Genomic DNA, 23,663 nt, shown 5'->3' with positions numbered 1-23,663 from the left:
CCGCACTTTATCGGCCCCGGATAGAATATGGGCCGAGTGAACCCCCAACCAGGATGCGAACTCACAACCCTCCGCTAGCGGTCCGCTTTCTCCTCCACCACGGAGCCGCCTGGCCAGGGGTCGGCGCCGGCAGGGCAGCGTCAACTCTTCCGCGGCAAGGGGCTCGCCCCGGCCCAGAACGCGCGAGGTTCCGCTCGTCGCGGGTGACGAGCGCATCTCCTCGTGCGGAGGGCGAGCGATGGCCAGGAGCAGCGTCCACGGAGGGAGAGAGGGCCTCCAGGCCAGCCAGGGCCTCCAGGGCCTCCAGGGCCTCCAGGGCCTCCTCTGCCTTCTCCTTCCCCGTGCGGTGTCTCCGCCGTGTGCCGTGCGCTTGCCGTGTGCTTGAGGGACATCGCGACGTTACAGAGCCCAGAGCTCATTTGGGCTGTGTTCCAAAGGCGCAACTTATGGCCAAAAATAACTTGCATTCACAAGACTTGATTGGCCAATTATGAAACCAACTTCATGTCAGTTTTTATGTAAAATAAAAAACGCATATCATTGGGTTAGATCTCAGATGAACGTAACATGCCTACTGCTAGCGATTGTGCACGTGACGACGGATTGGTTTAACGATAACAACTTTTTGTAACCATCACGATACCATAACTTGGAGGAAGCAAAAAATACCACATGCAACATAACTGTTTTGTTTGTGTTAAAATAACCTAATCGCTGTGTTTCTGCATCCCCCATGCATGAGGTGTGTGTGCTTGTGTGGTCTTGGAGCCAGCAGTGTGCTCAGGGACTTTGTTTCTCACTCAGCATCGATCCAGATAGCTGCAGCAGCAGGCAACTCACGAGTAGCCCTTTCCCTAGCCACGTGAGCTATGCTGGACGTGGTGTGCTGCCTGTGGACGTATTTTCTTGATCACCAATCACACAGGCCCAGCTAAAATTAAACTGTGGACTTTAGACTAGAAACTGTACGACCATCGACTGTACACGCTGTAATATGGACTGTAGCATTGTCTGTCGCAGACAATATAGACTGTAGTATAGAAACTAGTTTGGTGGAGGTTTCACGTCACTGGTAGCCACAGCCAATGCAAGAGGTGCTTTGCTGGATGTGGTATGCCGGGTGGGTAACTATTTTGTGGGTCAGCGACCCAAACAGGCCTGGCTGAATTTCAACTCCGGTTGCCATTCAGGGGCCACGGGCTGCGTGCGTGTGCCGTGAGCGTGAGGGCATGAGCGTGAGGGCATGAGCGTGAGGGCATGCGCGTGAGGGCATGAGCGTGAGGGCATGACTGTGAGGGCATGAGCGTGAGGGCATGAGCGCGTGAGTGCTCCTGCTCAGTGCGTGCGTCGCGCTGCCCCCACAGCGTGCGACGACGAGTGCACCGGCGTGTTGCTGAGCGACCTCGACTCCATGGGGCAGCTGCTCATGTCCGTCAACGTGACGGGGACCATCCCGGCTCCGTACCCTCGCCTCACCGCCATGGAGAATGCCACGCACCTGCTCAAGGTGCGTGCGTGTCTGTGCGCGTGCAAGAACGACCCTATCGCCTATCTGCCCACGCCCTTCACCCCCCAACGAGTCGCACACGCGACGTTGTACCGTACTCGCGCTGCACCCGCGAGGCCGTCTCGCTCACGATGCCACGGCCGCCGCCGTCTCGCCCCCCGCAGCACCAGCTCTCCCCGCAGAGAGACCCCACGCGGTTGCTCACGGTGGCCGAGACCAATCTGGGCGGACTCGTCACGGAAATGGACCAGCTGCTCAACCGGGTGGGTGCACCTCGCCCGGCCCCCGTGTCCCCCGGCTGCAATCGCGCCGCAGCGCCGCACGGCACGCACGGCCACCTCGCGCTGCTCCCGAGTGTGCGGGCCTCAGCACGGTGACGGCGCTTTGCCTCGATATCCCTCCGTCCTCGCCGCTCTTTAGAGCTTTCTCTCTTGAGCCGCCGCTCAGGAAAGCGGAGTCCGGTAGTGGTTCGAAATCATGGGTTTGGCCACTTTGTAATGATCTGGCCAATTTTGTGTCGTGAGACCCTCCACCACCCGACACAGCCAAACACATGAATTTGTCGCGCGTGCGAGCAGTTGATGCATCAATTAGTAGCGCTTCAGCTCACACCGGTCACCAAATTGCTATGTTTATGAGAGTTGTTCTTTAACTTACCGGTGAACTTTAGCGATGATAATTTATGAGTTAAACTATCTTTGAATCATAATATTGCCTGTGAAAACGTACGCGTTACAGTCGGAGGTTTGTGCCATTGCCTCCTCCCGCAGCATGTTCCAGGTGCCACCGCCACCAGGTGTGGTTGTCCGTCACGCCCCGGACGTCCGCTCCCGGATCACCCTGTTCCCTGCCAGAGGAGTTTCTCAATCCACTATTGGTTGAGGGCCCCTCCGTATTGTGCAGGTCATGGGGGTTATTTTCACCGTACTTCACCACGCTAGGCAGGGTGGGTTTGGCGATGGTGGGGAGCATAGTCTGACCGGTAACTGTGCAGAGCAGTGGACTGTGCAGCACTGCCCTCTGCTGCCCAAACCGAGCGGAGCTCCGCTCTATGAGACCCCGCGTGTGTGTGGTGGTCGCCCTTCCAAGCTCTCTCCAAACCTGCTTAGCTTACGAGATGTGACGAGATCGGGCGTATTCTGGATTACTGGTCAGAGCCCTTGATTTCGCACCAATAGTGAATCCTGACACCCTCTCCTCCCCGCACAGACGACGCAGGTGTACGCGGACGGGGAGCAGGTGGACAAGGACACGAACCGCACGCTCGCCCGCGCCCAGGAGGTGGACAACTTCGTCCGCAAAACGGCCACCGCCGCCGAGGGTGAGGGAGACATCTCATCCGCATGTCGTCCATTTGGCAGCAGCAGCAAGGGGGTTGTTCATTTACATCCGTACGTGGATTGTCGGTCCCCCCCCCCCGCACGTATGGATTTTCTCCGGGTAATCCGGTTTTCTCCCACATGAATAATTCACTCATTAATGGAGTTGGTCAACATCTACATATAGGTCCACAGAGCTTGGGCAATTGCTGGCTGCCCCTCACTGCTTAATGACAATTCTTACAGCGCCATAAACTAAACTGTCTTTATTTTACGAGGTAAGCCCCATGGAGCTATTAGCTCTTTTTTAGAAGCGTAAACTTTCCTCCGAGCCAGTCTCAGGAGCGGGAGCCTCGCCGGGGGCCTTCCCGTTGGCCTCGGTCCGCACGGCCTCGTGCTCACGGCCAGCGCTCGTGTTGCGTGCGTGTGTGGCCCCGCAGCGCTGGTGGAGAACGCGCGGCAGCTGAACGCGGTGCTCAGCGGGCATGACGGCTCCCCCGAGGGGAACCTTCCGCAAATCAAGGCCGACATTGGCCGCATGCTGCAGGAGATGCGCGCACGCCGCCTGGTGGAGCCGCTCGCCGCGGCGCGCGGAGAGCACAAGTGAGGCCTGCGGCCCGCCACCCCCGCCCCCCACGCCCGACCCGACGGCCCCCACCGTCGCGACCGACACCACCGCTGCCATCCAGGGCCGCACGGGGGGGGGCTGCAGGAGGCCCCCGGAGTAGAATAATACCACGTGGGGACCCCACCCTGAATTCGCGATCCACTTAAAACAGGCCCTTAGTGAGGCCCTCTTTTCTGTGAGGCCCCAGGCCAAATTGCCCACTTTTCCCCACCTTTGGGTGGCCAAGAGTTGCCACCATTATTACTCCCACTGCCTCCACCGCCACGGCCACCACTCTCATCACCTCCTCTACCCTGCATCAACCACCTCCTTTGCCTCGACCACCACCACCAGCCTGGGCGTGACGCCGAACTGTGTTGTGCGTACATATTTGATCATTGTGGTGAATTTCACAAATCACCGTTGCGATATCGTTAGACGAATTAAATATCGACGCGAGGTCAAAAGGTCGCGCCCGTCCCCCCCTCCCCCTTCCCCCGGGCGGCGCCGCGTGCAGGGAGGCGGAGGAGCTGCTGGCGCGCGTGCAGCAGGAGTTCGCCGAGCCGCACGGAGAGAACCAGAAGCGAGCGAGCGAGGCCGAGGCGACGCTCGGCGCGCACGGCGACCGCCTGCGCGACGCCGAGTCGCTGCTGGCGCAGGCGCAGGGGAAGATCCGCGACTCGGATCGGCTCTCGGAGGCGAACCTCCGCACGATCGGCCAGCTCGACGTGAGGGGATCATCGTCGTCATAATCACGATTGCAGAAGTGTTGTCACAACAGCAGCGGGCAGAATCGTCGCTATTATTCGCGGCGGATAGCATCGTCATCATTAGCACGGTTGGCTCCGTATAGTGTGAAATAAGTTACATTTACGTACATCATTAGTCACAGCTCATCATGAGCATTAGTAGTTATGTAATCGTTATCATCATCCGCACGAGCAGTAGTAGTAGTATTATCAGCATCACCATCATTACCATTAACTTCCACAGTGGCAGCACCAACAACAATATCATCATCATCACCATCGCCACCACCGTCCCCATCGCCACCACCGTCACCATCGCCACCACCGTCACCATCGTCACCACCGTCCCCATCGCCACCACCGTCACCATCGCCACCACCGTCACCATCGTCACCACCGTCCCCATCGCCACCACCGTCACCATCGCCACCACCGTCACCATCGCCACCACCGTCACCATCGTCACCACCGTCACCATCGCCACCACCGTCCCCATCGCCACCACCGTCACCATCGCCACCACCGTCACCATCGCCACCACCGTCACCATCGTCACCACCGTCCCCATCGCCACCACCGTCCCCATCGTCACCACCGTCCCCATCGCCACCACCGTCCCCATCGCCACCACCGTCACCATCGCCACCACCGTCACCATCGTCACCACCGTCCCCATCGCCACCACCGTCACCATCGCCACCACCGTCACGGGCCCGGTCTGCGTCGCTGCCGAGTGACGCTGCTTGTTGGATGGTCTCGCCAGGGCAAGAGGAAGCTGGTGGAGGACGGCCGCAAGGAGGCCGACAAGGCCCTGGAGGATGGACAGAGCATGGTGGAGGCGGCCCGCGGGCAGGCCGACGCCGTCGTGGATGGACTGGACGTGCGTGTGTGTGTGTGCTTGTGTGTGCGTGTGTGTGTGCGTGTGTATGTGGGGAGTAGTGGCGGTTAGCGCGCTGCGCTACGAATCCGGCGACCCGAGTTCAATTCCCGCTCACGGCCAATACGGGTGACGATTATCTGAACCGATCCTAGGCCTCCTCTAGATCGACTCCGCCTCAAATGAGTACCTGGTGTAGTATGTGTAAACAGCATTGGGTAGACAAAGGTGGCCGGGCGTGATGCTAGCTACCAACCCCCCTCGTGTGCTGTGCCGGTCTTCATTAGATGCTCAGTAACGTCACACTTGTCCCAACCATCTGCTGAAGAATACAAGGGGGGAAATATTTGTCTTGTGTGTCGCCACGTCACTCACACACACAAAAGCAGACACGCCACCGTATTTAATCCAGCACAGGCAACGTGTAATGAAATTTGAACGTCAGGAGGAAGGGAGGCGAATAGAATACATAGGGAATCTATTCTGTGAGAAGTTCGGGCGGCTGCTCCGTCGCCGGATTTCGAGAGGCCCTCTCCTGCCCCCACCGCCCGCCCGTGTCGACCGGCGCAGCGACTGGACGAGCAGAAGGACGAGCTGGAGGCGGCGGCGGGGCGACTCCAGCTGCACGTGGACGCGCTGGTGCGGGAAATCGGAGACAGGGGCCTGCCGCTGCTCGTCGACCGCGCGGCCAACCACTCGGCACATCTGCAGGAGGCGGCCAATCGCCTCGCCGGGTACGCAGAGCCCCACCACCCCCACCACCCCCACCACCCCCACCACCCCCACCACCCTCGCCTCTGAACTTTCATCGTCTCGCCACTCGGCTCGCCCTCGGCGTTGCTCACGAGCCCCGCTGAACTCTCCTCCGTCGCGACAGGATCCTGGCGGATGCGAAGAACGTGTCGTTCAACGCCACGGCGGCCGTGAAGGCCTACACCAAGATCAAGGGCAACATCGACGAGGCCGAGCGGCTGGCGCGGGAGGCGGGCGATGTGGCGCACGACGCCCACCGCATGGTGAGTGGTCGGGCTGGTGGGAGCGTGGTGGAGCGAGCAGACTCCGCAGGGGTAATCACTGCGGTGCGGCGTGACTCGTGGTGCCGCTACCAGTGTCGTTACGAGGCTAAGAATCCTTTTTGACCCCCCGCGTTAGCGAACCCATGGGTGTGGATATTACAGAGCTATCACTGAGATCACTTCAAGTGACATCTGCATCAAGAAATGCGTGAACAACTTTAATCTCATACAACGTGTTGTGCCTGTGCTCTACGATTGTGTTGAAATAAAACACACAGGAGGGGACATAACCCTCCCATCCACTCTATCCCCATCAACTTCCCACCTGCACCAACAGTAATGTTATTCTAATAACACTAAAACCAATAGTTTGAATGCTCGTAGCAGCAATTTCGCCAAATAAATAGCAAAATAAATTTGTATTATGATTATTATTATTCCACCCGGCTATTTGCCAGCCACCACTCGCTCACCCTTTTTCATCACGTCATCAACTCTGGTGCCCTGTGGCCCCCGCGCCATGCCCAGGCCTCCGGTCCGGGTCTCGATGGGTCCCTGAAGGACGCTGCCAAGAGCTCCCTGCAGCAGAGCTTCGGCCTGAACAACGAAGCCAAGAAGCTGGGCAAGCAAGTGGACGGTACGGACTTCACTCGCGTGGCGCGTTACAATCACAGGTGGCGGGTAAAGGCGCAGCCACGAAACTTCCACTGCTGGCAGAAGGGGCCCTCCGCTGTCAGGAGCTCGGAGAGTCCTGACAGAGGGTAGTTTTGCCACTCTTCCACGCTGGTCTTGGAAGAAGTGGGAGTGCCCTCACTTTACCCCACCGCACACGGCACCCTCCGATCGACTAACCGCGCCGCACACATTCACACTGACGGCTGGACAGAGGAGGGGCGCAGGGGCGGGTGGGGCCCGTTTATTAAACTTGCGCCATCGATTCAACTGCCGCGCCGGGAGATCGAACCGATGCGGCGACCGTTGAACCGCCAGTCCAGCGGTGCTGGCCGTCGTCGCGAGTCGTCGTGTCCGCTGCCGTCGCGAGCTGCGATCGTCGGTCTGCGCAGGCCTCAAGAACCAAACGGGCGGCGTGAGCGACCGCATCGCCAAAGGCAACCAGGAGCAGAAGGATCTGGAGAGGCGGCTGAACGACGCCGTGGCGATGCTGCGGATGATTCCCAACGGTGAGTAGAGGGCAGGGCGGCCGCTCCACTATCCAGCCTGCAGGCGGTGCAACTGCACCGGGCCTCAGTGGGGGTGGAGCGGGGGAGGGGGACCCGTCCACCGGGGCCCATGCCGACTACGCTGCGGCACCGAGCGCCGGCGTCTTCACGCGCGTGCCGCACGCGTGAACGGGGGCCCCTAACGGTCAAGGGTCAAGGGTTAAACATTTGTTACCAAGGGTTCACGGTGGGATTCCACATGTACGTACAATGCATAGCTACCTACAAGCATGCGTGCAAGTGTCTACAATGTGTTTGTGAACCTGGCCAGGTGGCTCAGCGGTAGAGCAGGCGGCTCCCAATTGGAAGGTTGTGAGTTCCAACCCTGTTTTGAGGGGTTTACCTCGCCCCATCATCTCTCTTGGGTCCATAAAACTAGTACCACTGTGGGGAAGTGAACGGTTAATTTCCCATGGATGAACTCGACCCCCGCCATGTGAACGTGGAATTCCCACCGCTGACTCTGGGCTGTAAACGGGAGATGACCGTCACGTGTGGCTGTTTGTGAAGACACCGGCATGAAGATTGCGCAGGCCAAGGACAAGGCGCGGATGGCCAACGAGTCCGCCGGGGCGCTGCTCGCCGAGACCAAGGACCTGAACAAGCAGCTGGCCAAGATCAACGAGGACTACAACAAGCTGAACCAGGACACGCGCAAGACCAACGACTTCATCAACGACTCCGGCAAGAACAGTACGTGAACGTCGCTCTTGCGACCGCCCCGTTCCAGGCTGCGGTGACGGAATCGCGCAGGTGGCTAGAGTTCGCGGTAGTTTCGCGGTGCAGGCGATCGATTGTAACTAAATAAATAAAACTTGTGGCTGCGACGCCGGCACTCGCGCCCATCCCCTTTGCGCTCCACGTGAGGGGATCTGTGACGTCACCCGTGGAGGAGCCGGCGGCGCCTCTTTTATACGGCGGACAGTACAGCCGCAGTGTTGACCGGGGCGGCCGCTGAGTCGGAGACACGAACCGCTTTTGCCGGTCGGCCCTGTCACCTATGGAGTGTGCAGGCGGTACAGCTGCACCGAGGTCCCGTGGGCAGGAAGGGGGCCCTGGCACCGGGGCCAAGAAGACAAGGGGGGGGGGAGAAATTGGGTAGCCTGAGCTGTACCACCATCACCACCACCAGAGTAGCAAAACGAACCGTGCCTTCCCCAACCTGAGTCTGGTCAAATGACCCCCACGACCCCACAGCGTGACGAGGCCCTCATCCAGGAGTGGACTCGTCGAGGGGCTCTGTGCATGTACTCATTCGGACTGCCCGAGGAGAGACGAGTCTCCGCCATGGGAATGTGGAATTTCTCGCACTGGCTCAGGGCCGCCGGTGGAAATGAGCGCCGCCCCTGCCGTCGCCCATTTGTGCAGGAGCCTTCCTTGCCTCGACCTTCACTTTAACCCTCAATGACCCACGCCACCCGGTGCCCTGCTGACCACACTCGCGTGAGCTTCTTGCGGTGAATCGTTCACAGCCACTGATGTCGTTTTAATCTCTTCTTCTCCTTTCCATGTTTTGGTTCCTGTCTCCTTTCCATGCTCGCCAGGAATCAGTACGTACCTCGTGTCTGTTCATCGCACCTCCTCCTCCCTCTCCTCTCCCCCCTCCTCCTCCCGCTCATCCCCATCCTCTCCCTCCCCCTCCTCCTCCCCCTCCTCCCCCTCCTCGCCTGAGCATGAGTTGCACGGTGCACTTCGCTGTGGCCTGCGTAAGGGACTCGCGTTGTGGCTGCATGCTCGGCCACCTCACCTCCTTTCGAGCATCTGCCCCCCAATTTGTTTGAGAATGGACGTCGCTTCGTAACAAACGATGTCGCAGCGACGCTCTCCTCCGCTGGTCGGCGACGTCGTCGACGCTCACGCTAACCGTGGCGACGTCGTCAACGTGCGGTAACCATTGCGACACCATCGATGTGCGGTAACCGTGGTAAAAACGTCGATGCGCGGTAACCGTGGCAACACCGTCGACGCGCGGTAACCGTGTGCCCGGTGCGGCCTGCGCAGTTGCCGAGGCGGCCGACAAGGCGAAGGCCGTGGACGACGAGGTGAACCGCCTCCTCGAGAAACTCAAGCCCATCCAGGTGCTGGAGTCGAACCTCAACAAGAACCTGTCCCAGATCAAGAACCTCATCAACCAGGCCCGCAAGCAGGCCGCCTCGGTGAGTGGCCGTGACCCTCACGCCTGGGCCACCGCGCCGTCCGCGATTGGTTGTGGCCCGAACGGCCCGGATCACTGCTCTGGGATAAATGTTGCGCCCAGTCACATTAACCTAACCTGCTTTGCCCTCGTGATACGAACGTGTTCTCATTGGACTATAGGTATTTTGGTACAATTATAATATAAGATAATGATGGATATGCGTACCTTGCAATCTCGTGATAGTGCCTAACGCTGGTGACGGTGCAACTGCACCGGCACCCACGTGTTGGAGGGGCAGGGTAAGCGGACGGAGTAACCCACCACATTCCTGGCTACCACGCCGCACGCCGACCACGCCGCGCCAGCGGTGGCGAGTGGATGTGCGGGTCGGGTTCGTGGCAGTGTCCCTGAGCCCACCGCTGTGAGATGCTGTGCCCGGCTGTGCCCGGCTGTGCACGCGGCCGTCCCCAGTGCTGACGCCGGTCTGGCCGCCTCGACTCCGCTCGCAGATCAAAGTGTCGGTGGCGTCGGGCGGGAGCTGCGTGCGAACGTACCACGCCGACATCAAGAAGGGCAAGTACAACACGGTGACGCTCAACGTCAAGACGACCGTGCCCGACAACCTGCTCTTCTACCTGGCCAGCGCCAACACGGTGGGGCACGCCACCACTCGCCCCGTGCGGCGCACCTCACCCACATTAAGCGGCCAAATGTCCTCACGTGGTCTGGACGTTCCCTGTGGTTTCAGAAAGGCTTGTGATGCGGGGCAAAATGTGGGTTGAGTAGTGGATGGGGATATCTGAGTAGTGGGTGGGGTCACCTGAGTAGTGGGTGGGACTACCTGAAGAGTGGGTGGGGTTACTTGAACAGTGGGTGGGTTTACCTGAAGAGTGGGTGGGGTTACCTGAATAGTGGGTGGGGCTACCTGAATAGTGGGTGGAGCCAACATCAATAAAAGTCAGCCAGGGGCCTCTAGCGAAGTGGGCAGTGCTAGTGGGTGGATGGGCGTGGCTGTGTAAAAGTGGGCGGGGCTGACAGCGTCGCGCATCTTTGTCCCGCTTGCCCCGCGCGCAGACGGACTTCATGGCGATCGAGATGCGGCACGGCCGCGTCGTGTTCCAGTGGGACGTGGGCTCGGGCGTGGGCAAGGTGGACTACCCGGAGCTGGAGATCCACAACAACGTGTGGTACCGCATCGATGCGGAGAGGTGCGGCATTTCGCGACGTGACCGTGCACGGGCACGCTCTGCCAACGTGGAAATGTTCACAGTGGGCCATGCGCTCGACGCGAGGTGGTGCCCGTCTTTCGAGGGCAGCCCCCAGCGGTGTTTAGATGAAATGAAATGTAACGGTTACTTTCCGTGAACTGCTATTCTACACCGCTGTGCTCTCAGCAGTATGGATTGACATAACCGCGGTCGGTCGATCAGTGGGTCACTTGTGGCAGGGTTAAGTGTGGACACTCCCTTTTATTCCGATACGTTTGGCCAGCATGGAAGAGTAGGCCAAAGACAGCCCCTCTCTCTCGAGCGATCCCTCTCGTGAAGACCCTTCCACCAGCAGTGATGCGAGCAAGCAGTTGCAGGGCTGCACCTTTACCTCTTGCCAAAGAGCTCCACTGGCAGGTAATTGGGGGAACACGAAGTGAAAGTGCATTGTTGTTGTTCCCCATCGCCCCCCCCCCCCCCCCCGCTGCATCGTCTCGGCCAGATCCGGCATCAGCGGCTCGCTGTCGGTGAAGGCGCTGGTGGGAGGCCGGGAGCCCACCAAGCAGACGGGACAGTCCCCCAAGGGCTACACCATCCTGGACGTGGACAGCAACGCCAAGCTGTTCGTGGGCGGCTTCCCCGGCACCACCGTCAAGGTGAAGCACGCACGCACGCACTCACACACTCACTCACACACTCACACACACACTTACACACTCACGCACACACTCACACACTCGCTCACACGCTCACACACACACTCACTCACACACTCACTCACACACTCACTCACACACTCACTCACACACTCACTCACACACTCACTCACACACTCACACACTCACTAGTGCAGTCACATTCACTCACACACTCACTCACACACTCACTCACACACTCACTCACACACTCACACACTCACTCGTGCAGTCATTGTTGCACGCACTCACGCACACACCCACATACTCATGTGCACGCGCATGCACAATAACGAGTTATAAATAATATTGCGCACAACAGGGATTGTATTCAAAGTCCTTTTTGCTCCAATTTGTGTCCAGATTTTGATACATTTTGTTGATTTAAATACTTCACATCAACACACCTTCATGCTATACAGCATTGTTCATATTCAGTAATCGACACGCAAAGTAACCGTGCCTAGCGTATATACACATTCAACCTTGGTTGAAATGCATGCTAACGAGACGAAACAGAATCTCTTCCCGAATCGGGTTCCTGAATCGTGACGATTCCCTGAAAATTCGACAAGGACGACTCATTGGGCTTCGAGTGAATCTCAAGGCGGCGACGTCGTGGAGTGTGCGGCCCGGCGATGACCGCCGCACGCCCACGGCGCCGTGACCGTTCACTCGACTCCTCCGTTCCCCCGCAGAAACACGACACGGTCAAGTTCACCGCCTTCACGGGCTGCATGGGGGAGGCGTTCCTCGACGGCAAGTCCATCGGCCTCTGGAACTTCCGCAGCACGGGGGGCGACTGCTCGGGATGCGTCGTGAGGTGAGGCCTCCGTGGGGGTCACCGTGGGCGTCCGGACACCCCCAGGATGTTCCGGCTCGGATGCACCCGTGACGTTTGTGACAAAACAAAATCACGCAAATGTTGATCTTGATTCAGCCGACTACGGAACATTTGAATGCACACGAACAATTATGCGTAAGGTGAGATCTCCAAGATGATCCTTTTCTCCGATTATCGTGATTTCATCTCCGGATATTTCGACAGCCAATCCCGAGACCTTTACTTCCTGCCAGTGCCACGTGCTGCTCACGATGTTTTATTTTAAATACACACCGGCGCACAAACAGTGGGCGCAGTGTTCAATCGTAGATGTGATGCAATGATTTTAGTTCAGTTTCATTAGACGTCGTTATTTAGGATATTGTCAGCACTACGCGTAGGGTGGCAACACCGATAAACGAAAGCGCATTGGCAGTGCGTCTGTCATCTATTTGGCAGGGGGCCACAGCGCAGCTGCGCCCCTGCCGCCACAGCGCTGGCTCCAGGCCTCTAACAGAGGGCAAGGCGATGATGGGGGGAGGCCGGGTGGGTCAGAGGTCGGAGCGCTGAGCCACCACCCCTGAGAACCTGGGGTCAAAGCCAGGCAGCCGCCTGTGACCAAACTGGGTTGTCTGTCAATGTAATTAGTCGATGGTCTCAGAAGCGTTGCCCCCTCTAATCGATGTGGCTGCATAATCAACTCACGTGGGATCTGTGTCTTGGCCCTGTGTGTGCGTGTGTACACGTATGCACGTGTATGTGTGCGTGCGTGTGGGGAGCGGTGGTGTAGCGGTTAGCGCTCCGCGCTACGAACCCGGCGACCCGGGTTCGATTCCCGCTCACGGCCAACAACGGTGAGTACCTGGTGCGATGCGTAAACATCGCCACTGGGGAGACAAAGGCGGCCGGGCGTGGTGTTGGCCACCCACCCCCTCGTGTGCCATGCCGGCCTTCATAGGTGCTCGCTAACAGCACTTGCACCACAGTCTGTTCAGGCTATACGGGGGATTTTTGTCTTTGTGTGCGCGTGTGCAGCCCTCAGCCCAAAGAGGACGAGGGCACGGTGCAGTTTGACGGCGAGGGGTACTCAGCGGCGCCGCGGCCCATGCGCTGGAACGTCAACACCACCGTGCTCGTCTTCAAGTTCCGCACCTTCGCCGCGAACGCCCTCCTCCTCTACTCGGCCACCAAGGACACGGTGCGCTCCCCCCGCCGCCGCCCCGTGTGGCCGACGCGTGGCTCCACGGATTAAATCGTCTCAAATGCTCCTCTTCATTTCGCGTGGACGATTCAAGTACCCGGTGGCTTTTGATGGCAGGCCATAGCCCATTTTGAGCTGTGCCCTAAAGTGTTCTTCCATTCTATTGTGCCGGTGCTCATTATGATAAACGTTGCAAGCCTTTGACCAAATCACCTGGAATGCTCCCCAATCTCTGAGGTAGCTGAGCAGAATTAAGCCTGGCCAGTGCTTGGATGGGTTACCAGTGACCACCATGCAGGGGATGCTGTCACAGCGCCTGCGGGGCTGTGTGGTGCGTAACAGATGGCAGTACGGCAACATCCACCGTTGTGCCGCGTCTAGCCACGTCTGTGCGCCCCATACACAGGACTCGCCACCGACATTATCCTTGGCGGAGAATCGAACTCGGGTCACCGGGTTCATAGGGTGGCACGCGACGCACCGCGCCGCCACTCCCGCACAGCCTCAGCCGCGTCGTCATGTGACTCTGTTTGTTGAACTTCGTTCGCACCGCACGTAGCCAACCGTGCTAAGCGAGCGCTCGTGCCGCGTTGCCGCCCACAGAAAGACTTCCTGTCGGTGGAGCTGGTGGAGGGCCAGGTGAGGGTGATGTACGACCTGGGCAGCGGCGTGGGCCGCATCAGCACGAGCCGTCGCTACAACGACGGCACCTGGAAGTCGCTCAACTTCGGACGCAACGGCAAAACCGGTGCCTCCTCCGCGGCTCGCTGCACTCGCGCCCTCACCTCACCCTCACCTTCTCACCCTCACCTCCTCACCCTCACCTCCTCACCCTCACCTCCTCACCCTCACCTCCTCACCCTCACCTCCTCACCCTCACTTTCTCACCCTCACCTCCTCACCCTCACCTCCTCACCCTCACCTCCTCACCCTCACCTCCTCACCCTCACCTCCTCACCCCTCGCCTTCACCTCATCACCTTCACCTCCTCACCAGAGTCGTCCCTAGGGTACCGCGCTCCCGGGGCCCCACGCGTCTACGTCACGGTGTCGGATGTGATCCTTCCCGTTTAGTTTGAACGCGCCGGTGAGGGGGGGGCCCACGTGGTGCGATTTGCCCTGGGCCCCCCACCCCCCTATGACTTGGCCTGCCCAAGCCTGCTTCACTTCTCTGAACAGTCTAGATAGTCATTCACCTGTGCGGTTCCAAGCATGTGTCTGTCCACGCCTCTTTACTCACGTTTCAGTTTTCGCTCCATATTTTTCGGGAATGAGCGCGTCTCTGAACGAGGCAGTACGCGCCGATCTATACAGTGTGTCAATCCGGCCGCACGTTGAGACACTGCACAGTTCGACACGGTGCGGACACGCGCACCGCGTGAATGCGTGCGTGCGTCACCGGCCGTGCGCCCCCTCCAGGGAGGCTGCGTCTCGTGGACATTCGCGACAGCAAGCAGACGGAGGAGATGGCCGGCTCGTCCCCCGGGGGCGCCACCGGCCTCAACCTCCAGAGCAAGGACAAAATCTACATCGGCGGCATCCCCAACGGTCACAACGCCAGGTGAGCGCCGATCTCCCCTCGCCCCCTCCCCTCTCCATGCCCCGTCGGCGTCGCGGGGAGCACGGTGTGCGTGCCGTCCGCTTGCCTTGCCCCCTCGTGCTTCGCAGTGACACAGTAAGTACCCCCCCCCCCCAATGGGACTGCCCGCAGTGTTTAGTAGCAGGGGTGCCGCGATGCGCGTGGAATGAACCCGTCACATACATCACGTGCAAATAAAAAAAACGTCGATTTGTTGCACTTGCGATTCTTACACATATGAACCTGGCATCACCTGAGTTCGATGCCCGGTCACGGCTGACATATCTGAAGCGGTCCTGTGCACCCCATCACATGAACGGCCAAATGAAAATGAACCAGCGTCTGCATTTCACCCGACCTAGGTCGCCGCGTGCGTTCCGTGATGTGCTGTGTGCGCTGTTGTCCGTGGTTGTTTGCTGTGACTCGATACTCACGATCTGTGTTGCTGTGTTTTTTTTGTCTCCGTTTGGACCGCGGTGCTCGCCCCAGTGTGCGCGTGAGGTAACGACACTCAATTACCAACGCGTTTCGCTACCACGACCCTTCCCGCCGCCACGATCCGACACTCGGATCTTGTCGCATCTTCCTCGAGCCGTGCTTTCTTTTTTGGCTGCGGCCATCTCGGCAGCACGCTTTCTAGACTCGTGTAACGAAATTTTACGCGTTCGGCAATAACACTGTCTGAAGAGAAGCAATAATATTATAGGCGACATTTCAGGCAATGACCCTTTTTTAGCTATTTGCTCTGAAGAAGGGCCTGTTGCCAAAACGTCGCCAATTCCACTGACCACCGCGCCTACTCCTCGACCAGGGCCTTCCGCAAAGCACCGGGACTGTCCCAGCCAAACGGGGACAGCGTTCGGCAACCGCCTTCGCAGCCGGTCGCGGTTTAACCTCTGCAGCTAACACCGTTCCTGCACCGCCACCCGAGCCCGCAGGCTGCCTGTGCACGGCTAACAGCCACCGCATGTGACGCAGCAGCCTCAGCTTTGAGCCCTCTTCTGTCGCTGAGGGAGGCCCGCTGGCGGGGAGAGCCATGGGGGTGGCACGTGCGCGGACCCCCAGCCCCGTGTCGCGCGTCTCTCCCTCCCGTCGCCACCATCGCGTGATATTCACGCCTCCCGTGCAGGGTGTCTCAAGGTTCCCTGCTCTAAATATAGCCGGGGGGGGGGGCGTTGATAGCAACTGTCCCTATGAACGGAGCACCAGGCAGCAGCTGAGCATTGCTCTGCCAGCAGGGGGCAACATTGCTAAGTGGATTCCCAAATAAGGGATTTGCGGGCGGAATATGAAACGTGGCGAATTTGGGCCGTGACGCCGGAAAAGCGTGGCCAACACTTTTTCAAATGACGTCCCGGGATCTTGAACGTCCACCGTGAAACAGACGCGCTCTGGATTGACGAACAACCGATAACCGACCCGCAGTCGTAACCAGGGCGGCCCGTCGGGTGCACGCCACAAGCGGCGAATGCGCGACGGCCACCGGCGGCGCGACGGCCCGGGCTCGAGCCGCTCGTTGTGTCCGTGCATGTGGCGCAGGTCGGAGCTGGCCTCCCGCAACTTCGCGGGCTGTTTGAGGGACGTGGAGATCGCGGGCAGCTTCCACGGCCTGCTCAGGAGCCAGGATTCCCTGGGCATCCGCAAGGGCTGCGCGCTCGACGTGAGGACACGGAACGGCTGCTGGGCCCCGTTGCTTTACTGCATTCCCATGCACGGACTGTGTCTATTATCTCGATATTGTCATCATCATTATCATCATCATCATCAGCCACGGTCCATAAATGCCTCAAAGTCATTGCTCACTGCCCTCCGACCTCACAATCTATCTCATCTCACTTCTGATGTCATCGCTCCATCTCGCATATACAGAGATCCCCGTATAGATTTAAAGGATTACTTGACCGTACTCCACCATGTTGGTCAGTGGAGGTTGCTAATGGGTGCTGCCGTTTTGTGACAAAGAATCACCGGCTTGACTCTGTCCCGTGCTCCGAGTGCCGCCCCGTGTCAGAACGTCCGACCACGTGACCTACGTGTTCCTCTCTGGTCTCTCGGCCTGCACCCCCACCCCCCACCCACCCCACCGCCCCCGACCGCGCCCCCCCACCCGCCCAGGCGGCGCACTCGGTGAGCCTGCAGGACAAGGGCTTCTTGGAGCTGCCCTCGTTGGAATCGGCGACGCTGGGGGTGGACGCCGACGTGTCGCTGTCCTTCAGCACCCTCAACAGGACGGGGCTGCTGCTGCTGGGCCTGGGCGCGGGGCGCGTGGGCAGGCCGCGGCGTCAGGCCACTGCCGTGAGTGCCGGGGGGTCTCGCCGTGACACGGCGGTTCACGGCGGTGTGGGGACGAGGGCCGGGTTTGACGGGAAAAAATTAAACTTGTACCAGTTCACGGGATTCTACTGCATTTCCAATACATTATATATCACGTGATACATTCTCGTGCGTTTAATATACATTATGTACTACATATAAAAATTACCACTCATAAAAAGAGGTGGGAAATCCTTTCCTTACCAAGAGCCGAATAGGACTTTGAATGGCATTGGCACGCTGCCACACACACACGCACGACGACACGCCCACACGCAGGACCGCACGCACATGACGACACATGACGACACACGCACACACACACACAACAACACACGCACACATACTGGATGTGTCTGTGCTGGGTGTGGTAAAAATAAGTCCACGCCGCGTGTCTCCCGTAGCCGCACTACGCCGTGATGCTGCTCAACGGGCGCGTCATGTTCCACGTGCAAGTGCCCGACGGCTCCCAGGCCTTCGTGTCGGCGCAGCCCACGGCCGGGATCTTCTACGACGGGAAGGACCACTCGCTCACCGTCTCGCGGCGCAAGGGGTGAGCGAGATCGCCTCTCACCTCCCGAGCTCGGCACCAAACTCCCGTGACCTCAGTCCAAACTCGCCGATCCTCCAAGAGACTTTTAGGCTCAGGACAATTTCAGGACTGACGCCACATCCCCAAGGCCAAAATCATAGATGAAAGCTGAGACAACGATGTGGACTAGCGGTTACTTGTAGGGACATCAGAGGCAGCTCTGCGGTATGTTTTCTAGTCGTGTCACGTGCCGTTCGGCACAATATCCGACGTTTTGCTCCACATGCTGGGAGCTTGTTCAGGAACTGATTGCCCCTGTGCAGGTAGCTATAGACACCCGTGATCACCTGTCGCTCCTCACGTTGGCTTCCTCAGCTTCATCAAGGTGCAGGTGGACGAGGACAACTCGGAGGAGACGGTGTTTGCCAGCACCGCGTCCGTGCGTGTGCAGAAGATGTACGTGGGGGGCGTCCCACCGTCCGTGCCCCCCACTCTCCTCAAGACCACCCAGTCCTTCCAGGGCTGCATCCGCAACCTCATCGTCAACTCTGTGTGAGTGCCGCCCCCGCCGCACCGCCTCCGCAACGCCGTGCAACCGCGCCGCAACGCCACGATCGCACGCGCCTGCACCACCACGCTACCAAGCGTCTAATCAACATTACCACCACCGCCATCGCACGCGCTCCGTGCCATCGTTTTACAAATTGAGGCCTAAACCGGCTCTGCGGCAAGAGGCAGGTGGGATATTTGTCCCGGACCCCTTATATGAGGGGGCTTCAGAAGGCAGCCTTTCGAAAGGCCGAGGGGGGTCTCAGATGGGGCATCATCCGGAATTTTGCCGCCAGTCTCCCAAACACCATTCGGTGGCCCCCGCAGTGCGTGTGGGACGTGTGCGGCGTGCCTCCTGCGCGGTGTGCCGTGTCGCATGTTGGGTGGGCACAGGGTGGGCACGGTGCCTAGTGGGCTCGCTGTTGTTCTTGTTAAAAAAAGAAACTCGCCCACCCCCTCCATATCCCTGCTCCTCTTCCTCCTGCGCAGCCTGGCAGACTTCGCTAACCAAGTGACGTTCGACAAGGCCGACATCGGGAAGTGCGTGAGCTTCGAGCCCAAGGAGGGCGGCACGCGCGGCGCCGAGAAGTCGGCCGAGCTGGAGCCGCTGCCGTCCTCGCCGCGCGTCACGGCGTCGCCCCCCGTGGCCGGCGCTCGTCCCACCCGGGGCCCGGCTCCCGGCGGCTACCCGGAGCCCGACGCCCCGAAGAGGAAGCCCCCGACCAGGCGACCGTCCCCGCCCGTGGCGCCGGCGGCGGCCGTGGCCACTGCCGCGCCGCCCGTCACCGCCGCCGCCGTGAGTCCCCCGGCTCGTCGCGCGTCCCCCCCGTTGGGGTCTCGCAGGGCCTCTGGTGGCTCCAGGCCGAGGGCCAGCGAGTCCGGTGTCAGCGTCGTTGTGCGCTCGTGCCCACGGTGGAGCAAAGGCCTGTAAAGCGTAACCCAGCTGGTCGTCTCCAGGCTTCTGTCCTCTCTATAAGCTTATAACAGTGATGTCATTTATATTAACAGGGAGGCCTCAATGAGTCCTCCGATACATCTTGTTAGAAACGGCCCTGCAATTGGGGGATGTTTGGAGAATTCTATAGAGGATTGATTTGCATTTTGGAGGAAACCGAAGTAACCAGAGAAAAATCCAACTTACGGTCGGGGCGGCAAAGGTCCACACAGAATGGTTTACAACCCATGAGCGGCTGCCCTCATCTAACAGTGGATTGACCGTGCGCCTGCGATCCCGCAGGGGCAGTGTGCGGCTCACGTGTCGCCCGTCACGCTCGGCGGAGCCAAGCAGTTCGGCGTCTCGAGGAACAGCCACACGGCCTTCGCGTTCAACGACACCACCGTCAAGAAGGAGTGCGTGCACACGCGCGCCACGGATGCCGCACATGCCTTTTGTAAATTTCGGCAATTCACGTCTCTCTTGCGAATGGGCCTCTCCCTGATCCGCTGAGTTCTTGCCTGGTTACACGAAACGAACTTGAGACCTGAAACCCCCGGCCCTCCGACGGCAGGTTGGTGATCTCGCTGGAGCTGCGGACGCTGGCGAAGAACGGGCTGGTGTTCTACATGGCGCGCATCAACCACGCCGACTTCTTCACGCTGCAGATCAAGGAGGGGAAGCTGCACTTCAGCTTTGACCTGGGCCGGGGAGCGTCCACCAAGCACATCCCACGCACCGTCAACGACGGGAAGTGGCACAGCGTGAGTGCCACCGCCCCCCCCCGCCCCCACTGCCCCCCCCCCCCCAAGCCGTCGCCATCTCTCACGGTCCCGCGATGGAACGAGACACCCAGCACCTGCACTCCAGTTGATCTCATCCCTCCGTCTCCACAGTGGATGGGGACCTTCTGTTTTCTTCGTTCATGTCCATGTTTACAATCTACGTATCGCAGCAGGCAATTTACGCTTGTTACCGTGTAGGCATTGTGCGGTCGTGCCCTTGTAACTCTGCCACGCGTTAACGCGTCGTTCCGTGCATTGTTCGGCACGACGCCCGACGTTTCGCCCCAGGAACTCACTTGGTTAAACGACACGTTCCATCTCTTATTCGCAGGTGCGGATTACCCGCAAGAACGAGCGAGCTTCCCTCACCCTGGACAAGACGCACGGGGTGACGGTGCAGGGCCCATCCAGCGCCACCATTCTGGACGTGGTGGGGATGATGTACGTCGGCGGCGTCCCACAGAACTACACCCTCCGCCGCATCGGCAACGTAAGGCCGCCCCCCCCCCCCCCCCCGGTGTCGCCGCGGGTTGGTGAATGTGGGATGTGGGAGTGTAGCCATGCGGTACAACGTGCTTCACCGCTGTGGCCTCCGCTGCCAACAACAACATGGTCTCGCAAACCTCCTTCCTGTACTTTATTTGATTTTGCTCTTGTCAATTTGGTGATCCAGGTCACCTGTGCAATGGGGCTTTCCTGGTCTCTTCTGGGTTCTCACACGGTTACACGATTTAACACGTAGGCTTTCGTGACCAATATCATCCATAATACAGGTTTTATTTGTTGCGGCTTTGCTCTTCAACACACTGGTGTGCTGCACTAGTGGCATGTTCTGTTTCCGTAACAAACCTTACTAATTTGCTTTGGTGGGATTAATGACACATTTATATATTTACGCGATCTAACCCAAAAACCTGTATTATGGATGGTTAAACGAATTAACATAAATTTGAAGCCCTATGACCACCTGTGTGTGCATGATGACCACCCATCCTAGCATTATTCAGGCTCAAAGCTGCTCAGCTTCTGAGATGTGATTAAATTAGGCCCTATTTCGGGTGGTTCGGTCATTGACCACACAAATGGGTTCAAATTGAATTATCTGAGAATAAAAACAGTCCTCGACAATGATATCAACCACCCGGTCCCCCCAGGGACTTCTCACAGTTCTTCTTTCCTCAGTGAATGATCATCAAGCGCAGTCGGTGTGTGCAGAACACATTAGGACATGCAGGCCAGGCAAAATGTAAGGCAGTGGTCCTGGTGTCAAATAATATTAAAGTGAAGTTATTTACATGACAACATCTCTCGTGATCTTCCGACCAAAAGCGACATTACGTGAATTCATTTCGACCATACGTGACGCAAGTTTTGTGATTTTTTTTTATTACATTCTTAAATTGACATGATTGCTATCCTGGGAATACCTTGAGTAAAATCACGTTTACATTTTTCATTGTCTCAGTTTTTCCGATGTTTTTATTTTATACCTAAAAAAAAATTCTTAACATGACAATTTGAAATGCACACGCGATGAAACTAAATCAGATCCGAAATAGGGGTGTACACATTTAAAAATCTGATATCAGGTTGAAGAATGAACACCCTGTGTCTGTTGCCCATGCAGGTGACCAACAGCATTCCAGGCTGCATCAAAAACTTTGTCATGAACGGCAAACAGCTGGACATGGACAAGCCGACCTCCAGCTACCGCGTGGAAGTTTGCTACGTCAATCCACAGGAGGGCTCTTATTTTGACGGGACTGGATATGCACAGCTGGGTAAGCCAATGCCTCGACCTTCAGGCACCCTATGGCTGATGGACATCGTCTATTTATTTACTTTGGCCGTATATCCCAATTCTGCTCTTCGCATCACTGCATGAGACGAAGAATCCAGTCACAGCAGTGCAGTGCAACCCTTCGTGTTATACAGCGGCCCACGGAAACGGATATCACAGAGTTATTTCTGAGATCCCATCAAGTGATCACTCTTCCATACATAGCACAGCATTTTCCCACCTGCTGTGCGTATGAGAGTAATCCTTATTGCATGACAGTCAATTTGATGTTATACTTCTCAGAGCTCAAATTTATCCAATCTAAGTGCAAAACCAAATGTTTGTGATGTGTTATTTTAGTCCAGTCATTGGTAACCAGGCAGTGATTCGCACCTCCGGTTACCACGGTTGGCTACGTATGGTGCGAAAGAAGTTCAACGTACATACATAGAACTCGCCACACTCAAGAACGCGGTTTAATGACAGGCGGTAATTTGGATTCGAGCCCCAGATCTCAGTGGCATCGGCTCAGCACTCCGCTCTCTGAGCCACCCGGCCGCCTGCATGGCTGATGGAGGTTTCAATTCGGGTGAATGCGCGCACCCGCTGTGAGATTGTCACTCTTTACAATGTGACCGTTCCTACTGTGATCTCTTTCAGCCGAGAGTGCCTACAAAGTCGGCACGGACTTTGAAGTCGTTTTGGAGTTCCGCTCCGTGCAGAGCAACGGGGTCCTGCTCGGCATCAGCCACAATAAAATGAGCGACGCCGTGGGTCTGGAACTTGTGGACGGCAAGGTACGTGTGGAATCCCGAGCGCACATCCCTAGTGTACCACAGCGCACGGTGATGCACTCATTATAAAAATGCATCTCGATGTTGGACACATTTCAATACGTGGCAACAAAAATCACATGAACAAAGCTGAACTTGAAAAAAAACTATTTTTACAAATAACATGGATTAAGGTATAACTAAAATGCCCTATATTAACCACGCTTCCCCCGCAGCTGTTGTTCAGCGCCGATAACGGACCGGGCCGGTTCACGGCCGTCTACGATCCGGGCGCGGGCGGCTCCCTGTGCGACGGACGCTGGCACGCCGTCAGCGCCAAGAAGATCAAGCACCAGCTGGAGCTGCGCGTCGACGGGGCGATGGTCACCGCGCAGTCGTCGGTGAAGTCCTCCACGTCGGCCGACACCAACCGGCCCGTCTACCTGGGCGGCTTCCCTGGTACGGCGCTGCTGCCCCCCGCGCTCCGCACGGTCCCGATGCTCGTTCACATGAGGAAGCACGGAGCGATGAGATGCGTGCTTGGAACACGAGGATTATGGAGAATGTACGCGGGTTAAATCCGTAATGTCGACTGTTAAGAAAAAGTACGTGGGCTTGGGCAGGAAGTGTCACTGGAAGGGATTGTGGCCGGTGGTCGAGGCTAACTAAGGAATGGCAGCCAAAGGGGTAAGAGTTCACTCCCAGTGCATTGGTCATGGCTGATGGTGACAATTGTAATAAAGAAAAGTAAGAGGTAAGTTTGGGCAGGAGCAGCATATGGTCGGTGGTCGAAAGTAAGGATGGAGTGGCAGCCAGAGGAGGGAATGCTCCTGAGACGATGCAGAGATGGAGCCAAGAGATAATCTTCCGTACAGAAGCCAAATGCATTACTTTATCACAAGACTGAGGCAGTTAGCACCGGCTTAAGAATGTCTTGATTCACTGGTGGATAGATCCTGACCAGTGATGATGATGATGATAAATGGAGGGGAAACATGGCCAGGATAAAACAAATACACAGACAATGCAAAACGTGTGCAAATTAGATACTTGTGTACAT

At 58.0% G+C, this 23,663-nt stretch overlaps 1 protein-coding gene across 5 annotated transcripts in view; it reads left to right on the top strand.

Annotated features, from left to right (window-relative positions):
- LAMA2 (laminin subunit alpha 2) overlaps positions 1 to 23,663 on the top strand; it is a 94,776-nt gene that overhangs the window by 68,143 nt on the left and 2,970 nt on the right. For 4 of the 5 annotated variants that reach the window (XM_078866528.1, XM_078866532.1, XM_078866530.1 and 1 more), the window contains 31 exons: positions 1,365 to 1,507; positions 1,672 to 1,770; positions 2,717 to 2,828; positions 3,267 to 3,429; positions 3,951 to 4,161; positions 4,946 to 5,062; positions 5,630 to 5,793; positions 5,937 to 6,075; positions 6,604 to 6,712; positions 7,140 to 7,256; positions 7,806 to 7,988; positions 9,297 to 9,451; positions 9,942 to 10,085; positions 10,507 to 10,640; positions 11,143 to 11,296; positions 12,034 to 12,158; positions 13,194 to 13,356; positions 13,963 to 14,107; positions 14,778 to 14,919; positions 15,427 to 15,438; positions 16,477 to 16,597; positions 17,053 to 17,232; positions 17,655 to 17,803; positions 18,158 to 18,334; positions 18,821 to 19,127; positions 19,569 to 19,681; positions 19,840 to 20,029; positions 20,382 to 20,540; positions 21,678 to 21,831; positions 22,491 to 22,627; positions 22,840 to 23,062. In XM_078866528.1, the coding sequence (XP_078722654.1) occupies positions 1,365 to 1,507; positions 1,672 to 1,770; positions 2,717 to 2,828; positions 3,267 to 3,429; positions 3,951 to 4,161; positions 4,946 to 5,062; positions 5,630 to 5,793; positions 5,937 to 6,075; positions 6,604 to 6,712; positions 7,140 to 7,256; positions 7,806 to 7,988; positions 9,297 to 9,451; positions 9,942 to 10,085; positions 10,507 to 10,640; positions 11,143 to 11,296; positions 12,034 to 12,158; positions 13,194 to 13,356; positions 13,963 to 14,107; positions 14,778 to 14,919; positions 15,427 to 15,438; positions 16,477 to 16,597; positions 17,053 to 17,232; positions 17,655 to 17,803; positions 18,158 to 18,334; positions 18,821 to 19,127; positions 19,569 to 19,681; positions 19,840 to 20,029; positions 20,382 to 20,540; positions 21,678 to 21,831; positions 22,491 to 22,627; positions 22,840 to 23,062 (4,641 nt within the window). The remainder of the gene's footprint in view (positions 1 to 1,364; positions 1,508 to 1,671; positions 1,771 to 2,716; positions 2,829 to 3,266; positions 3,430 to 3,950; positions 4,162 to 4,945; positions 5,063 to 5,629; positions 5,794 to 5,936; positions 6,076 to 6,603; positions 6,713 to 7,139; positions 7,257 to 7,805; positions 7,989 to 9,296; positions 9,452 to 9,941; positions 10,086 to 10,506; positions 10,641 to 11,142; positions 11,297 to 12,033; positions 12,159 to 13,193; positions 13,357 to 13,962; positions 14,108 to 14,777; positions 14,920 to 15,426; positions 15,439 to 16,476; positions 16,598 to 17,052; positions 17,233 to 17,654; positions 17,804 to 18,157; positions 18,335 to 18,820; positions 19,128 to 19,568; positions 19,682 to 19,839; positions 20,030 to 20,381; positions 20,541 to 21,677; positions 21,832 to 22,490; positions 22,628 to 22,839; positions 23,063 to 23,663) is intronic. The other variant, XM_078866531.1, reaches the window with a different exon arrangement.

The sequence above is a fragment of the Lampetra fluviatilis genome, chromosome 22 (genome assembly GCF_964198595.1).
Source record: "Lampetra fluviatilis chromosome 22, kcLamFluv1.1, whole genome shotgun sequence".
Classification (NCBI taxonomy): Eukaryota; Metazoa; Chordata; class Hyperoartia; order Petromyzontiformes; family Petromyzontidae; genus Lampetra; species Lampetra fluviatilis.
Note: the sequence above shows the minus strand (reverse complement) of the source record. Positions and strands in the feature narration are given on the sequence as shown.